Source organism: Poecilia formosa, unplaced genomic scaffold, assembly GCF_000485575.1.
Source record: "Poecilia formosa unplaced genomic scaffold, Poecilia_formosa-5.1.2 Scaffold96, whole genome shotgun sequence".
Lineage (NCBI taxonomy): Eukaryota > Metazoa > Chordata > Actinopteri > Cyprinodontiformes > Poeciliidae > Poecilia > Poecilia formosa.
This window is the reverse complement of record NW_006800035.1, coordinates 1,302,732-1,321,947: the sequence shown is the minus strand read 5'-3', so window position 1 is coordinate 1,321,947 and position 19,216 is coordinate 1,302,732. Positions and strand designations below refer to the sequence as shown.

The window sequence follows — 19,216 nt, the reverse complement described above, 5'->3', positions numbered from 1 at the left end:
AGAGCCACAATCCAAGAAATAAGTCAGAATTATTAAACACTTACTCTGCTGATAATTTACATAAAACTGGAAATAAATACATCAAGTGCATTTTATCTTTACAGGTTTTAAATGCTTCTACTCTATTACAGCTATTATGAAAATAGTCTTCAGGATTTATTTATGTATTATTGTACAATGAGCAGATCCTCACAACTGATTTGCTCAGTTATAGCCACAGACAGACAGACAGACAGACAAACAGATGCTTTTTGCTGTAAAAAAAAACTGTGTTGTCTGGCTGCCCAGAGCTCCATGGGTTGCTGTCCTTGCCAAGGTCAAAGTTCAAGCAAACTGCTGAGCATTGGAGCTGTGACAGATTCAGTCAAAGAGACAGGATATTTATCAAATCACTCCAGACTGAGCAGAAACACCATACTGCTCTCTGAATCACTGGATCTTCATCATTTTCTGCTCCGCTCTTTTTCTCAGCACGTTTATTTCTAATGTTCTTTTATTGCATAAAATACTTACAGATTAAACTTGTTCTGAAAACTCCTCATTTGTGCTGTACTCTGCAGCGTTTGGTAGTGTTTTCAGTTTAGCTTCACAGCGAACGATGTGGAAGCCCCACTAGCCTATGTAAAATCCCGGAGGAGGGAAGCTGAGGTGCACTGCGCTCACTGATCTGCAGATGCATTAGCTACAGTCCTCCAAACTTCATGAAACTTCAAGCAAGGCTGTCTTGTCCAGACATCTGACCTCACTGTTACATATTTGAATGGGTTGTTAGTTTTATAAAAATAAAGAACCTCCTAAATCTTGTGGAGAACCTTCCCAGAGGAGCTGAAGCTGTTAGAACTGCAAAGGGTTGACTGGCATCAAATTAAAGCCTATAGATGAAGATTAGGATGAAACTCAAGTTGATATATATGTGAAGATTAATAAGCAAAAATCTTTGGCATGTGAAGCATTCAAACAATAAATTAGATTAATTAGAAACGTGCAGAAGTGGTGAATTTGTCAGACTATCCATTTGGCCCACAGACAGTTGTGCCGAGACCCAGGTCAGCAGGTTCTGCAACTTTGGTCATCGCCATAGTTTACTTATGCCTCTGTCCGGCTCTGAATGAAGATACAAAATCTGAAAAACATTTAGTTTTTCTACTATAGACATATTTTTTCTCTAACAGAAAACACTTCACTTATCTGCAGAATTCACACATAATCGGATAAAGAAATATTGTGACTTTGGAGGTATTGAAAATGTTTTTTTTGTTTTGTTTTTTTTTTTAATCCAAAACGATTAAAATCGTTTATTTCCTGTTGTTTGTGATTAACAGAACCGAGTGCCTTTTATTTTGTTGAGTGGGGTAAGTACTGTTTCCGGTGTTTTGGTTAGCAACACTGGAGAGAGAACTTAACGCCACCGCTGGATGGCAGCGTGCCCGCTCTCACCGGAAGTGCCGGTCCAGCAGCTCACAGGACGTCATTAGGACTCGGTGATGAGATTCTGTGATGAGAACGAGATCAGAGACTCAGCCTGCGGGCGGGAGCTGCTTTCACCTTTAACCCCACATTTTCTACTGCAACATCATCTCACTGTGAAATTATAAATAACAGAAGAATAAAATATCAGCAAAAATATTCTTATGTTAGAATGGCCCAGTCAAAGTTCAGACCTAATTTTAACTGAGAATGTGTGGCTGGACCTGAAAACTGATGTTGACTGATGTTCTCCATCCAATCAGAGTGAGCCGTTTCATGTAGAGGAATGGAGGGAAAATGTTCATCTGTAGACTGAGCAGATCATGGACTCAGAGGAGCTGAGTAAATGTACCGCTCATACTCACAGCTACTTTAGGGCTATCACATCAAATCTCAATAAAATAACTAAAAGACCATCAAAGAGTGACAAATGCCTTCATCAACAAGAGCAATATAAATAATAACCCAAAATGGTGAAGAGATGAAATTGCATTTTGATTAAAACTCATGACATGTAGTTCTGACAGCAGCTTGTTAGCAACAGAGAAGAAAAGAGAACAGCAGAAGGTCTAGTCAAAGTCCGAACTTAAACAACAGATGCCTGAATTGAAACAATTCTATAAAGCATAGCTAGTATCCATTCAGGTTTTCCTTGTTGGATGACCTAAAACAATTCTGTTTAATTAGCAAAACCAGAACAAATCTGGAAAAGAGAAGGAGGGGGGTTGGAGGGGGCACCACCAAAAAACTTCCTTTGTGGAAATTTGAGTGAGTGACTCGTTCATGTGGAACAGATCATGGCTCCTCATGCAGACATGTCTCCGGTTCATTCTCAGACCAACCCTGGTCTTTCCACAAGCATCGGTCTGCGACCTCTCTGCAAATGTTACGCTATCATCCAAGCATGACTGACTTCTCCTTTTCAGCTCCAGTCTTCCTGCAGCAGCACGGGGAGGGACAGAAGGGGAGGGGGGTTCACTCTGCCCCCCCGCCGCCTTTCCTCCTCCTCCTGATGCGTCAACCATAATTAACTCTGCCACTGTTGCTCCACTCTGCTGATTTTGCAAGGCGGTTAGAGAGTGAAACCACAGCAAAGCGGTGCCTCCTGCTCACAACAAGGTGAGTGTGGCTGCTGTGAAGAGGGTCATCAGCAAATGTGTTTGTTTAGGTGCAACACACACACACACAGTCAGCATTAAACCCCAGTCTGTGTCTCCTTGCTCAACAGTTGCTTTATTCAATTCAGTTCTTCTCAACACACTCCTTCTTGCTGCCTAATGGGAAAATTTTGAATGAAGCAGCAGCAGATGAAATCTTCTAGATGACTTTTTCTGTTTATAATAAACAACAAATGAAATAGTCTAGCAGCTCTCTTAACTAGAGATGAGTAAATACTCGTCTACATTTCCACTTTCTCAGTCTTCACTGGTGCTGTCAATCATGCTCGTCTTTGCTGCTCAGCATGCTAATGGCGGAGAACTAACTTACCAAGTAGGAAGCACAGGAATCTATTGTTTTCACAGGTTATCTGTCTCACTCATTCTTTAAACAGTTTTCGTAATTGTAAAAACAACTTTGTTTTAATAGTCATACTGCAGGTTTAAAAGGGTTTGTTTCAATTCAGGCAATCGTCTGTGTTGCAATTATTGTTACTTGTGCAAGTTTCTCTGCTAGACTTTTTTCTTAAACTCAACTTTCCATATTCATGTTTAGCTAAAGAACTCTGAACAGCCAGACTCTAACCCATAATGCCGTCTGTCAGGTCTCTGCTCTACTCCACGGTGCTTTAGGTGACAGCAATGTATTTCTATATTAAGTTATTATAAAATTGGTCACATGTAACAGAAACTGAATTTCAGAGATTTCATCAGCTGTAAGCCATAATCCTCAGCAGAAGAGAATTAAAGTCACTGTGTACTAAACCTCTACATGGGTTTGACTTTTTGAATGGAATGAGAGGAATTGGTTTTTCCTGAGGCGCACCAGACGGAGCGGACAGGACGTGGGAAAACCCGTTACGTAACCGTGGGACTGAAGTCCAGGACAGCCTAAGTGCTGCTTGACTTGGCAGCACCAAGTCAATTCAGCAGAACATAAATATGAAGCAGTGGCAAATAATCCAAGTAAAGTGAAAGGTTCCACCACTAAATCAGTCTCTCCTCTGAGATGAGCTGGCGACGGCTCATCTCGGACAGGAAGTGGGCTCAGAGACGAGCCAATCGGAAGAAAAACAGCAGACGGAGACAGACTGTCACATTACAGCCAGTGTTTTAATTCACTATGTATTCCCACAAGGCAATAAATGTACAGCAAACTAACACCTAATGTCATACATGATGATGAGCTCAGTCCATGCCACAAGTCTGCAGGAACACAACGGATACCATGACGACACTGCATGAACACACATCCAGACGCCATGCACTATTACTGACCGGAAACAGAAAACCACTCACACTCACACACACACGCACGCATACACACACTCTCACTCAGTATGAACATTTTTACATCACATGACCCATGGATAGTACACACACGTTTCAATAAAGGACATGACCAGAGTGGCAACCATGGTATAAACAATGCATTAAGAACAGCAACATCAACAAGAACAATAACAGTATTAAAGCTTTTCATGACCATATCAACATTCAGTGTATTGGAAAATACAATCCCAATAGACTCTTTGTATAAAAAGAAGCTTTTCAAGTCAGCATGGAACAAAGAACAGTTCATATGTCAGCGGGGTGGGGGGGTTGGGGGTGGATGATTCCGTAGAGCCGGAGGACAGGAAGTGTTGGACGTGATGTTGGGGTGAGCGCGGCTCTATGTGGCGTAGCGTTTGGTCCACTGTTTGGCTATCCTGTCGTGCTCTGCTCTGTTGGTCAGGTACTGTGTGGCGATGCTTCCCACCAGGGGGTCCGCTGCAACACAAACACCAGGGTCACCATGGCAACGGCTGCTTTCACAGTTTAACACCTGAATCTGCTTTAATCTAAACCATGTGTCAAACTCGAGGCTCAGGGGTCAAGTCCGGCCCACTGTAGCTTTCCATGTGGCCCACTAGACTCTGGAACTAGTCTTAATATCATTTTATCAGTCACATTAAAGCAGATTATATCTATATACTGCCAACTACATCAATCAGTCCCTCCACTTTGTTGTGCTAATGCATAATTGTGATTTTAATCCAAATTTTCTAAAAATGGTCAAAAACATTGGGTTTAAGTGATGCTAACTCCAACCTACAGATGGCAGTAGCTCTCACTGCTGCCTCAAACTTACCTGATAGTTATAATCTGTGATTGAGTAACAAAAGTCACATTTACCGTCATACATAAGCGCAACTATCTGAAAAAACAGAATATTTTGTTAGAAATAGGGCAAAATTAATATCATGCGGAATATCTTTTCACACTGATTTGTGTTTAATATTTAATTTTAGTTAGTATTGCAATTCATTACAATATTTAATGTTTAAATTATCCCTCAGCAGGTAACCACAAAATAATTTACTAAATTGTTTTATACTTTTTAGTTTAAAAAAAAAAATCATCATTCATCAAGTTTAAATACAGCACACTTCTTGTTGTTTTCACAGGTTAGAGACCTTCACTTTATTGACACTTAGGGAATGATCCAAGCAGATCTGAACAGGATCTGAACTCATTAAGGAGGAGAAAAAACCCAGTTCTCATTTAGCTGCCTAGTTTATCACAGAGGGGACAGAAAGAACTCAGCGTTCTCGTTCCCATCAGCCATCACTTCACATCGTCCCTCTGCCTCAGCTCTTACCTCCCCTGCCTCTCAGTGCCTGACTTTAGAGCAGCAGACAGAAAGTGGATGGGCAGCTCAGGACCAGGTTAGTGGTGATGCTACCTGCTCCATAATAACACCAACTCTTCCAGAACCGGCCATAATGACACTCGTTAACTTTCTAAATGTTGATGTGTGTCCAGTGAAAATAAGTTTAGATGCAAAGGGGAGTTGCACATCTGGTCTTATCTGTACACAACTGAACTCATCATCTTCATTGGTTCTGGGCAGGCTCCTGCTGCTGCTGTGAACCTGAGGCCTTCATGGCTCTGTTCAGGACCTCAGGCCTGTTGGTGTCTCATTTCACTACCTCTCATGCAGACTCGCTGAAGAACACCAGCAGTGTTGTTTCAAACAGACGGTCGTTTCCAGTTCAGCTGCGTAGAGCTCACTGGGAGGGGTCAGAGGTCACATTATCAGAGGATCAATGTGTAAATGGAGGTAAACTCAACCAGCATTTACACATTTTCCACAGACTGGCTATTTTCATCAGTCATTACAACTTTTCCACAAATCTGACCTTCATGTTTTCAGTTTCCTTCCTGTTTGACTAATCACTGCTACTCTGCTAAACTTTGACCAATCCTCTCAGCCCCCTTTTAACTTAACTTCCTGTTTCAAATGCGTCTTGAAAACTGAACCGGCAAGGTGAAATCATATGCAACACTAAACACTAACATTTTCCTTTTCTTTTCTTCAAAAATGTTTAGTAGGATTTGCTGCTACTGTGTTAACAGTTCATGTTAACTTGAATGACCAATAAGGAATTCTTCTTTTGCACTTTGACTTCTCAGGACATGATTTGATTAGTCTTAAGGCAATATATCACCTTAAGAAAAATGTTATTTGCACTTTAAATATTAGCTATGTTAAAATCCAGTCTGTTTTAGGAAGATTGTGTGCAGAAATTTCAATTTCTTTTGTGCAAAAAATAAAGCTTGAAAAATGTGCAACTTTGACCGCAGCTTTTTGAAAAAAAAAAAAAAAAAAAAGATGCTGAAAAATCAGTTTTTTTAGGTGGCAGCATCAGTAAAAACATAACACACAGAACATGTGAGTCAGGCTGATCGGAGGGAGCTGAGGCTCTCACCAGGGTTGCAGTCGGTGAGCAGGGAGCAGATGGACAGCAGGACCTTGGAGATGGTGAGGGCAGGACTCCAGTTGTCCTTCAGGATGTCCAGGCAGATCACCCCCTGGCTGTTGATGTTGCAGTGATAGATCCTGGTGCGGAACGTCACCTGATGACACACAGAGGCCGTAATTAGAGGAAGGAGTGTTCTTAGTGCAAACCTGCCGCACTTTACTTCAGATGCAAACAGGAAGAAGAACAGGTCACAAAAGGGCCAATCTGTCCAAATAACTCAAGACTACATTTTTCCAAGAAAAACCTGTACAGCTAAAGTCAGATGAAGTAAAGGCCCCCTGTGGACAGGAAAGGCTGCTGCCTCCGAGTCAATGACACACACCTCGTACTCCGCAGTGTGAAGGTGAAGCTAATGGTCCCTGGGGATCTGATGTAATCAGCGCTGAAGTAAACAAAACACAGCAGATCCTGACATCAGCATGCAGAGCACTGCATCATTAAAGAGTCACCTTTGACCTCTCCACTTTCCTATGGCTGCTAATTTAGACAGGCTAGCTCCTCCTCCATTCCTTCCTTCACATCTCCTCCTCAGGAGAAACAAATCAACCTGCTGTTCAAAACCCAGCCCTGTCATCAGTCTCCCAGGAAGGAAATTGATGACAGGGAACAGAACAGTGAGAGGCAGGCAGGGCGTCTGATGAGAGCAGACTGCAGCTGGACTTTACGTCTCGTGTGTGAACCGTTTCTCTTGTGTTGATCCACTTGTGCCAACGCTGGCAGCCATGAAAGCCATCCCTGGCTCGCTGTGCGGTCTCATTAACAGCCTGTAATCCCATCATGTCTGATGCTAATAGATTATGATGCTGCCTCGGCGTAACAACAGCTTTAAGTCTGATGCAGCATCCCTTCAGTAATATGGAGGAACCTAAGCCTCTGCCCTCGGCTGCTGCATGCTTTCACTCACAGCAATCCTCACTGCGGAGAGAACCAGGACCCTGCTAATAGAAAACATCTGTACCTACAGTTCCCAGAAAAACCTTTATCCTTTTATTACAAATGAATCATTATTACCAAAAACACCCTAATTTTTTCTTCCTGTTTACTTCAAAATAAGTGTGAAATGTAAAGAATGCAGCTCATAACAGCTTCCACTTATTCCACCTGACAACATTACATGCTCACTGCAACTGGATGCTCAGAAAATGATTCAAATATGATGGGATTTTAATATTTTAAAAAAGATCTGGTTACAGTTTTCTGCACATTTCACATCATTCTTTTATACAGATGCATTTCCTAATGCTATATTAGTTTAGGATTTGTTGTCTGGACAGTTTGCTTCCTATGTGACATTTTTACTCAGTACAAAATGTTTGATTATCATATTATAGACAGTGGTCATATTCAGCTGGGAATAGTGTTAATTGAAAAAAAAAACTATATTCATATTTGTATTCATATTTGTTTAATTCTCTAAATACATAAGTTGTACAGTGGTTATATACAACAGCAGTGAAGTAGTGATTAATGGAACGGCCAGACGTTTGATTTAAACATGAGTTTGTTCGTATTAAACATGGCTGCCCTGTGCAATCCTGAGATCTACGCCGTATTCCTGGAGGAATCAGGCTCTATGTTCCACACAGTAAAAGAAATATAATCACAGTGAAGCCATCCATACATTTCATTTAAAGGACTGGGAACTGTTGGAGCTACACCAGGAAAATACCTTTTTCACTTTAAAACTGAAACTTTTAAGAACAGTGGTATACATTTTGTAGTTGATTGTAGTAGTATTTTCACACTTCACAGTCTGCTAGTCTTGGTTGCAACATTTTTTCCTTTTCCAGCTGCTGCAGTTTGCTTTTACTGCTCTGTGTCAGACTAACCAAACCAACCAGACTTTCTACCAAACCAACTGGAGTTTGATTAAAGCAGACTAAACAGGGCTGGTGCAAATGCACCCTTAATTTCAACCAAGTGCTTGTTTAAAGTAAAGAATAATGTTGCAATAAAGATTGCAAATCTATACACTGTGCATGTCTAAGGGAATAAAATCACAGTAAAATGTATTAAAACTAGCTTTTTATTCCAACTATCATTAACAAATTTTCCTATCATATTTTCATCAAACAAATAAAATGAACAGCTGTGTAAAATGTGAGTTTAGATGAAGATAATTAGGTCAAAAACAATTAATAATCTTTTCCCGTGTCTGGTTTTAGCTCAGGGATCAACTACAAATCTACGTTAGGCGCCCTCTCAGTCCTCTTCTTACCTGAGACACACACTCCACAGTCATCTGGACAAATGGAATAAAAAGAAACCAAACAGAATCACAGCTGATAACTATAACAATAAGACAGATGAAAACAGTTTAGTTTAAACGGAGGTAACAGATTGAGCCACGCTTGCTTCATTGCGCTCCATGGAGTGTTAAACAACCTCGTTTGGAAACAATATGCATGTCTCACATGGGGAAACGATGTGAAAACTGTGCTTTAGGTCAAAGGCATGAGAAAATAAATCAATGGAGGGATGTAATGTTAGAGGGGGATAATCCCTCAGCCACTGAGGGTCTGAAGGAAACCTGTACAGGTAATGTCCTTTTTGTCCTCAGCCTCCACCTAAGTGTATTGGTGTCAGTCTTAGCCGTTTACTTAATCCTAATATCAGTGAGTGAACCAGTGAAGACAGCAGCTGCTGCTGTCTGATTGGGCCCTGAGTTACTGGTCGGCACATCTCACAGCCTCACTGGAAAAAACAAGACAGCAGGAGGCCAAAAGTGTCGATGAGCTCAGCTTCCCCTCTGCACAGTCAGGAAAGTAGCTTCTGCAGCAAAAGACAGGCTCCTCTGGAACAGCTTCTGGGTGGGCTTACGACTGCAGGTCAAATCCACTGGGCTACAGACAGGAATATAATACACATCAAACTTTCTCTTAATACACCTGTGAAAGGATGAATTCACAGCAGTCTACTTTAATCCAAATCCACTTCATTTGCCTAGATAGTCCAGATGATATGGGGAGGTGTGAATTAATTGAATACTGATGTGGACCAGAGAAGCCAACTCAGTCTGGATTTGGTTTAAGAGAACTCTGTTGCAGTTTGAAAGCATGAATGCCAAGTGAACTGGAGGCTGCTCCAAAAACAGGAAGAGGACAACATTCTGAGTAAATAAAACCCAAATAAACTCATGAGTCCCATTGCTAAAAATCTGATGCCACTCCATTTTGGTTTCCATTCGTGGAGAAGGAAGTTGTGTTCAGTGTCTTCTTCAGAAGTTTTCATATTGTTTCCTTCAGTGGTTCTTGGTGCAGCGCCACAATCGGCGAGGGGAGGAACAGGCTTTTCAAAATGGACAATAAGCATACTGCCAAATGAGTTACAAAAGTGGCTTAAGGACAACAAAGTCAAAGTTTTGGAGTGACCATCACAAAGCCCTGAACTTAACCCTTTAGAGTAGGGGCCTTCAACTCCAGGCTTGGAGGGCAGGTGTCCTGCAACTTTTAGGTACGTCTCTATTTCAACACCTGAGTAATGAGGTCATTAGCAGGACTCTGGAGAACTTGACAGCACTTAGGAGATGATTCAGCTGTTTGAAGTGTGTTGGTCCAGGGACACATCTAAGAGCAGCAGGACATCGGCCCTAGAGGACTGGGATTACCGCCCCCCTCCCCCTCCTAGAGAATGCTTGAGCTGAGATACACACCTTTGAGTCGAGATCAAAGGTGTGTATGAGGAAGGTGGTAATAAACTGCCATCCTCATACACACTGTGAAGAAAAATGGTCCAAAACTCCAGCAACTATTGTAGCTCAACTTATGAATTTAAAGAAAGTAGAAAAAAACTCTCCCATTATTCTGACTTTAAAAAACAGAAATAATTTTGGCAAGCCAACCTGACAAACGGATCTGATTTAACATCACAGATTGGGAAATTTTGTATTTTTTATAGATGGATGGTGTCAACTTTACTACAGCTTTGGTTTAGTTTTACTTGGCTTATCAACATTGATCCTAATTGACATTGTCCAATTGTGCTGCTGAGACACTGCAAGGCAAGGCAGCAATACATGACAGCATACATAGCAGAGAAGGGCTCAAAAGAAAGTGAATGAGTCCTCATACTGATTGGTCAGAGACCTACATTAACCACAAACAGGAATGAGTGCAATTAAGGTATAGCGATTTCAAAAAGCAGACAAATCAGTCATCAAAAAGTGATGACTGATTTGTGCTAACCACCTACATGTGGGTTTACACCATCAGCGACAAGAGGTCCGGTGTGACAGAAGTTCACCACAGCCTCCATGCTCTGCATCAAGAAGTTAAAGCTGTCACAAGTCCCCTCATTGCACAATAAGGTACAATTAGCATCTGGTGAATCATCAGGTAGCGCTCTCACATGACAGAATACTTTCCCTCTACACATTTTGGGACAGACTTTTTCCTTCAAGTCTGTCCCATTATTCATTTCTTCTTAATTTCCCAGATCCAAGGTCATTGTAAACTAGTAGTTCTCAATTATTTTATGCTATTCTTCACCTAAGAAGCCCTTCTTACCCCCACACCTAAGGAATTGAATATACTATTGAGACCCAGATAAATTTAATTATTCATCTGTACAAACGTTTGTATGAGTTTCCAGCACCAGAATTCTGCATACCTTCACCTTATTATCAAAAAAACTTAGGTCTTAAGTTCAGGCAGCTCATTTTATTTCAACTTATTTTCAAGTTCTATTTATTAACTTGATTTTTAACATTTAATCAAGACTCTTCATTTTGTGTGAAAAATGATTCACTGGGATGTACAATTGTTTGAGACCAAAACTCAGTAAAAGTGTTTTAACTGTAAACTTTGGTTAGCAGAGTCCTGAATACCTGTGCAGACTGTCTCACAGTCTCACAAACTGAGGTTGACAAACAGACCACAGTTTGTGAGACTGAAGGACTGTGTGTCTAACCAGGTGGTTAGAAGTACAGGAGCACCACAGGGTACTGTACCCTCACCATTCCTTTTCACTCTGTACACTTCAGACTTCCAGTATACGTCCAACTCCTGTGATCTACAGAAATGATGTCTGATGTCTCTACAGTTGTTGGAATTGTGTATCAGACATGGTGAATTCCAGTTTGGCTTTTTTGGGTTTCTTTGGTTTTTTTTCCCATAGTATCAAAAGAAAGTGAATGAGTGAATGAAAACACAATCTATTATGGTTTATAACTGTGCTATCAGAAAGTTACATAACTTGCTCTTGGAGTTCACTATATAGTTTTGGATGGTGTTCTTGATTCCTTTTCCACCATCCACACTATCTGTCTTGGGTTATATTTCTTCTTGTTTCCACTTCCTGGCTGGTTGGCTGCAGAAACCTTAGCCTTTCAATAGTATTAGCAACAGTAAACACAGGACCATGAAGCTGCTAGGAGAGGATCTTGGAGTCTTCACTTTGAACATGGACATCTGTGAGTTTCTTTCCGAGTTCCTGAGCTTTCATCTTTGTCCAGAATCTATTCCCTTTTAAGTAAGATGGATCTCTGATAAAAAGCTTGAATGTATCAGTGATACTAATTAAGGTTAAATATGACAATGATGCAAGGATCCGTTCTGTTCAGGGGAACCAATATATCTGTTTACTCCATATTAGCATATGTTAATTTTGTTCATATGTTAAACACAAGCAAGGTTGGTTTATAAAGCTGCTTTTAACTGACTTCAGGAGAAATGAACCATTTCAAAAGGATGTAAGACAGTGGTCCCCAAACTACGGCCCGCGGGCCGAATCCGGCCCGCCTCCACATTTGGTCCGGCCCCCTGAACAATACCAGAGAGCATTTAGATTTTTTTTCCATGTACCGCATTTTCCAGACTATAAGCCGCTACTTTTTTCCTAAGCTTTGAAATTTGCGGCTTATAGCCCTGTGTGGCTTAAATGTGGATTTTTCTTCCACCACCAGGGGCCTCTTTAGTAGGATGTGAATCATTGGAAGTCAAAATTGGAAATCAAAGAAGAAAGTGCCCATTAAAACAGAATTAGATTTTCATACGGAATTGAAATTTGAGAATGTTATTGATCAGTTAAATAGCATTGAGGGGAAAAAGAAGATTTTTCATTTTTTAAATAATACTGGGATCATTATCAGAATTTGAGGTATAGATATTAGGATCCAATAGATGGCAGTAGTGCAACAATAATGGATGCAAGCTGCCGTTGAAATCTGAAGAAGAAGAAGAAGAAGAAGAAGAAGAAGAACTCAAATGTTGAGTGTCCGCCCCCCTCTGCTGCATCGTTGTGGAAAACCTAGAACGGCAGAGAAATCTGCGGCTTATATCCCGGTGTGGCTTATATGTGTATGTTTACTGGTTTTTTAAAAAAAAAAACATTGGGGTTGCGTCTTATACTCCGGAAAATATGGTATTTATTTCATAAATAGTGTTATTTCCTGGATTTATTCTGTGAAGAACCCAGAGAGAGTTATTTGATTGTGCTTTCTAGGAAACAATAAATTTTTACATTTAGGCACTCCTGCAATCGTTACACTTTTTTTGTTACAAATTGACTCCGGCCCCCCACCAGAGAAAGGAAAAGTTATGTGGCCCTCACAGGAAAAAGTTTGGGGACCCCTGATGTAAGAAGACAAGCACCACTTGTCTACATCTCTACATATTGATTTATAACAGAAAAAAAAGCATTACATGTTTCTGTCAGTTCTTAATATGAGAAGACCCCTATCTGAAAAGATCTACAGGAAAAACATTCCTGGTTCAGAGTTTGCACAGCATTTCAAGCATAAAAACAGAAATGAACAGCAGTTTGAAAAAGCTAAATACCCTAAACCCCCAAGGACACCGCCCTGGTCTGCTGCATGGCCACATGTCCTTTGTCCTTTATTTTAAAATGTCTCAGTTTAACCAACAGATGTAATTAAGAATGTCTGATAGCATAAAACCAAAACTATGAACAACAAAAGAAGCACAACTTGAAACAAAGGGGATGTGGCAACCGCTGTCAGTCAGCCCACTGTGTAAATACGAACACACAATTGCATCAGCAGAAGACAGACATGAAACCCACAGACTGACTGGAAGGAAATCAAAGGCTGCTGAATGCTGCAGCCAGTGGAACAAGGGGAGGCAACCCAACAAGAAATGTCTCTGTAATGTCTCTGGCTGGCCCAAAAATTCCAGGTCATGTGAGGAATTGGTTTACCAAGAAGAAAAACTGTCCAGAGTCCACTCAATGCTTTCTCTTTAGGCAACATGCTGTACTTCTGAAAATTATTCACCCCTGTGAATGTTTTCTCTTTTTGTTGTATTTACAAATCAATTATGATCAACAACAATTGGTTTTATTTGACAAGTAAATTTACAACAACAAAAAAAATCTTTTCATGTCAAAGTGAAAACTGATTTCTATAAGGTAAGGTAATTTTATTTATATAGCACATTTTCAGCAACAAGGCAATTCAAAGTGCTTTACAAAGCACTTTAAGTTATGACACAAATAAAAATATTTAACTGCATAATATTCACCCCCTCTAAAATGACTGACCTAGTTCACCAGAGGTCCAGCCAACTGGTGCTGGTCCAATCACAATAGCTGCGTTTCCATTACAAATGTGCGCCAATATTTGTCTATATTTTGCAACTGTCAAAAAAACAATTTTGCAATTGCAACGTTTTCATTGAATAAGAAATTAAATTAAAATCACATGTGAATAAGCTTGCTTAAGCAATAAGTCATTAAAAATCATGTCAGCAACAGATGTAAACAGTTATACAAGATAAATCTGGAAGGTCCATTTAGTGGTTCAATAGTATTCCTGGCTAAATCCTAAAACCAGCCCATCAGACACCAACAACCATGCTGCGTTCAAAGTCCCTTATATCCTCTTCGATTCCTATCCTGATGCTCAGTAGAAAGTCGTTTCCACCATGTCTAGATTCATAAAAATCTGCATTTTTAGATTCCTAAAAATTCAGAGCTACCATGTGGTCCAATATTGGCCAGTCATCTTTAGAAAAATCTTTTTTTTTCACTTATAGTGCCACTCACTCTTTTTGTTGCTACATACCGTTTTGTTACAATAGTTTTGCAACAAAGTGTTTTTGCTTGTAGACAAATTTCAAATATGGGTTCACTGTGATTGGCCAGTGTGTTTCTTGTGTTTACAAACAAGTGAAAGAGTGTACCTAATAAAGTGGCCAGTGAGTGTATTTTGTATATTTTGTAGATACTTCAATCCTGAACAAAGTTAGCAGAAACTAATTTTACTGTTTCAGACTTGCTGTACAAGAATGTGAAATCACTTCCTTTCATTCCAGGAAGTGAAGCGTAAACTTTGCCGAAATGCTCTGTGGTGTTCTGAAATGGTTCGCCTGTAAAAGCCACTGCTGCCAATTCAGCAGCATTAATGCTAAATTATTCTTTTTTTAGATCCCCACACAAGGCTCCCAGAAAAATATCTTCAAATTTTTATGAAACCAGTTGCCAGCTTTTCCCCGCATGAGCAGAAGGAAAATTCTTTCCGGATGTCACTTCTCCTTGGCAGTGCCAGTGGGAACTGGCAGTAAAAGCTCCGAAAATCTGAACTAGAGCATAAAGTGTTGTGGTACATCATGAAGCTGTGCAGTTTTAGAGGTCCAGAGAGACTGGAGGTGTAATGATCTGCTTAAGCCAAGAGACAAGACGATATATTAGATCAGAATAATCATTCCCCTCCTCCCACAAAGGTTTTATAAAACAAGGCTGAGTTTTCAAGAAACAGTAGTCAGTGCAGAGTTATTTAGTTTAGCTATGGTTTCCCAAATACTGCTGTGTTCAAGCAGGACAATATTCGAGCTGGTCCTGATGCCTGATACTTTTTGTGTTTTCTAAAATAGAAGTAAACATTTCACAAATCACAGGGTGTTTTAAAGTATCTCTGTTTAGTTTGGACATGCTCAGTTCAGGTTTGATCAATCCGAATATGGAAAAGTACAGAGCTAGAAGTGATCCCATGTAGTCTTTGATAAATGGTGAAAGAGCCTTTAAGTGAGGCCAACTTTCTCAAGGTCATTAACACATTCAAACTGACCTGGTTTGTATGTTCTACAAAATATAATAGAGACTCTGCAATTAGTTGGCAATAACAGTTCTTATTTGGCCAATAATTTCAATGATTTGAACAGCAAACAGGAATCTGTAAATTATAAACCAACTTCATGATCATCAGTCAGCCAAGGTCAGTGCCGTATTTTCTTATATAGTACTTAAAAACTGCATTATTAAAATAGCAAAAAATAAACACTTCAGATATTTTGCTTCATGTGTAATAAATCTCTGCCAATTGATTGTTTCACTTTCTAAATTGATGGGCAAGAAATATTGCACTTTTATGAAAAATTCAAACTTTTGGAGATATACTAGTGTTTATGTATGTAAGGCTGTTGCATTAACCAATGAATCAATGAATCGCAAGTAAAATTGTTACTTTCCATTGTGATGATTAATATTTTTTGAAGGCCAAATCTGTTTACAGGGACATCATACTCCATTTTATTCATGTTTTGGCTGTAAACGCTTTCTGAGGTTGTCATGTTTGATTTTAGATATTTAACATATCTTCCAGTTCCAGTGTTAAGTGTTCTTTTCAAAATTAAACTTTATTGCTCTTTAAGAGTGCAAACAAACATTGTTTTGAAATAATCAACATATTACTTAAAATGATTTCAAGAAAACAATATTATCATTTATCGCAGTAATTTCTTTGACAGTTTATTGTCCAGTAAAGTATGACCCAGGTATATGGTAAAAAAACAAACGTGTCTTTGTTCAAAGCAGCAGCTTAAACACAGGGGGCGCTCTGCTGAGCGGCAGGGAACCACTTACCTTGGGGGGTTTGAAGGGGTAGTCTGGTGTGAAGGCGATGTCCAGGAAGAACACTCCTCCCTCGTACACGGAGCCCGGGGGGCCCAGGATGGTGGACCTCCACTCATAGATGTTGTCTCCTTTAGGTCCGGCACTGGGGGCCCAAACAGAAAACAACGCATTGTTAAACACAGAGAAAGAGCATCAGGAGGAGAACGACAACCATCTCTGAAGGTGAAACATACACGCAAACATGCACGCACGCACGCAACACACACACACACACACACACACACACACACCCCCACACACACACACACACACACACACACACACACACACACACACACACACACACACACACACACACACAGCTGAGCAGAAAGGTGTTGAGCAGCAGCTGCTCTGTGTCCTCACTATTGATCAGCATTTAACTGCCGGGCAGCTAACGGTTACCAAGTTTCACTGTTGGTCCTCCTTCCCCTCTACACACAAACGCACGCGCACACACACAGATGCAGACACACATACATACACGCATGCAAACACACACGAACGAACGAACACACAGCTGGAAGACGAGAGGAACTAATCAAATCCCATTCTGTACTGGAATTAGGCCAGATGCCCCCGTTGGTTCCATGTATTACTTTAACTTTCATCATTTACACAATCTGAGAGAACCAGAGAGGAAGAAGAGCTTGTGTGTGCGCGTGTGTATGTGTGTGTGCGTGTGGGTGTGTGTGTGCGTCCTTGTATTTGATACAGGAACCATTTTCCTAACACATATTACATTGAGGAGACCGACTGTTCTTTGTGGAGACCAACGCCTGGTCCCCACAAGAGCAAATGCTGTTTTTGGGTTATGAGTTAGGTTTAGGACTAAGATGTGAATTGAGTTTAGGTTAGGTTTGGGTTAGGTATGTCCTGGTAATTTTTAGGTTTAGGGTAAGAGTCAGGTTGTAGAGATGAATAGAAATCAACGAAAGTCCCTGTAAAGACACAGAAACATAATGTGTGTATGTGTGAGTGTGTGTGCATGAGACACATTACAATGAGATAAGAACCTGAGTGTGGTTGCTCATGTTAAACATCAGCAGTAGTAAAGCATGGGGCCACTGCAGAGCTGGCCCCTCTCAGTGTGTGTTTGGACCCAGAGGAATTACTGCAGAAACAACAGCCACGTTCCTTTGATAGCCTACAAGGGCCGGATGCCGGGGCCGGGGGGTTGGTTGGTCAATGAAAGGCTTCCCTCACTGTGAGACATCACTGGTGTGATTTCAAAGTATACCAGTGGTTTTATTAAAGCGCTGCTGGCTTCAGTTCAGATTAAGTCTGATGATATGTGGCTGACTAACAGCTTTACTTCACACAGCAGACAGATGGGACCAGCTTTGTTGAAGTTCAACCCTCACAAGATCCAGACCTGATTCAGTTAACACTCAATGATTCAGCTTCATGCTTCACAACAGGACACCTTCCTGATCATTCAGATGTTTAATGAATGAGACTTAGGACATGTATCCCAACATTAATGTGCAAAAGAAAATCATATATTTTTATTTTTTGTATATATTAGTAAGACTGGAAAACTACTGTACTTGTGCTCCTTGGGAGATTATGGTACCTATAGATATTGTCACATTATTTGAAGACATTAATTTTCTTTCATTTGAATCTTTTTCCCTATACGTCATCATGGGGATCACATATAGATCTTGTCATTTCAGGGATTCCCCCAGTGTATTATAAGCCTGGCGGCCCGCCATGCTTTACTAGCCCCGCCGCCAGGCTAAGCTTTGCTTGTTTACGTTTCTAGGAAAAATAAAATAAAAAAAATCGTGTTTATTTTTTAAAGCCGGGCTGCAACCATGACTTTTGCTCTTAGCATTTCACTAGCAGACCAGATTTATTCCTAAAGGATGATAGGTTTATAATATATAGGTTTATAGTTTATGCATTTAAAGCCGACAGCACGCGCATCAATCACACAGCTGTCTCGCGCGCTGCCGCTGCTTCACCTCAGCGGGATCGCGCGCCTCTTTCTACTCAAACTGGACACTGGCTGACCTGTATGGATATTTACATAAACTTAGTGAGGAATTATGATCCTTTGGAGAACTCTAGGTAAGAGTTTAAAACCCGCCGCGTTAGCTCTGGTTGCGCAGCTCAATGTGAACCACAGGAATAACTTGTAGCGAATTCAGAGGCGCGTTGTGGAGCGGTGAGAATGATTTATCTTTGAGAACCAACAATTATATGCGGCGTTTACATCTCAAAACGCTGCCCATCGTGTCTGTCTTCCCTGTAAAGTTTATGTCTGTGGTCCCGGTTGGCTGGAGAGTTTGTGGATAACGAGCAGCGCTAACCTGATCATGCAGGTTCAGCCTGGTGAGGAGCTTTAACGCTCTCCTCGGAATCACGCATCACGCTGATTTTATATTATTTTATTATTATTTTTAGTATTATTTTTCCGGTTACACGATGCATCAAACCATATCAAATGCGTTGTCTACTTAGAGTTAATGCGCCCGGCCGCACGGAGATCTGAGAAACTCGTGACCGTCAAGGCACGGTCGAGTCCCTTAAACTCGACCAACCAGAATAGTTTCTGTGACGCTTAAAAACTCAACAGACACGAAATGGAACAACTACTAAAACCACATTAGCAGCACTGAATTAAATCTCCTGTTTGTTGCGCATCTTTGCGCAGTGCAGCAGATTACCTCATCATGCAGGGCCGGTCCAAGGCTGTATGAGGCCTTGAGCAGAATTTGATTTAGGGGCCCCTTTTGTTGCTATAAACATCAGCACCTCTAACAGCTTCTGTTAGATTTAGTGAAATATGGGAAAAGGGAGTAGTTTAATTGGCCAGCCTAAAAAGCAATAAGTTATAATCACAGTTTACTAATTTGTATTTGTAAATTCAAAGATTAAACTCACAGCATCAGATTGTTGCTATGGTAACAAAACAATCTAACTATGAATATT

General features: G+C 40.6%; 1 protein-coding gene across 1 annotated transcript in view; it reads right to left on the bottom strand.

The window, feature by feature from the left end:
- Positions 1–3,716: 3,716 nt before the first annotated feature.
- The window catches only part of LOC103142388 (ubiquitin-conjugating enzyme E2 E2), a 53,713-nt gene continuing 38,213 nt past the window's right edge, over positions 3,717–19,216 (bottom strand). The window contains exons 4-6 of the mRNA XM_007558421.2: positions 16,247–16,379; positions 6,377–6,524; positions 3,717–4,394 (exon numbers count right to left, since the gene is read on the bottom strand). Coding sequence (XP_007558483.1) covers positions 4,297–4,394; positions 6,377–6,524; positions 16,247–16,379 — 379 coding nt within the window. The 3' untranslated portion in view covers positions 3,717–4,296. The remainder of the gene's footprint in view (positions 4,395–6,376; positions 6,525–16,246; positions 16,380–19,216) is intronic.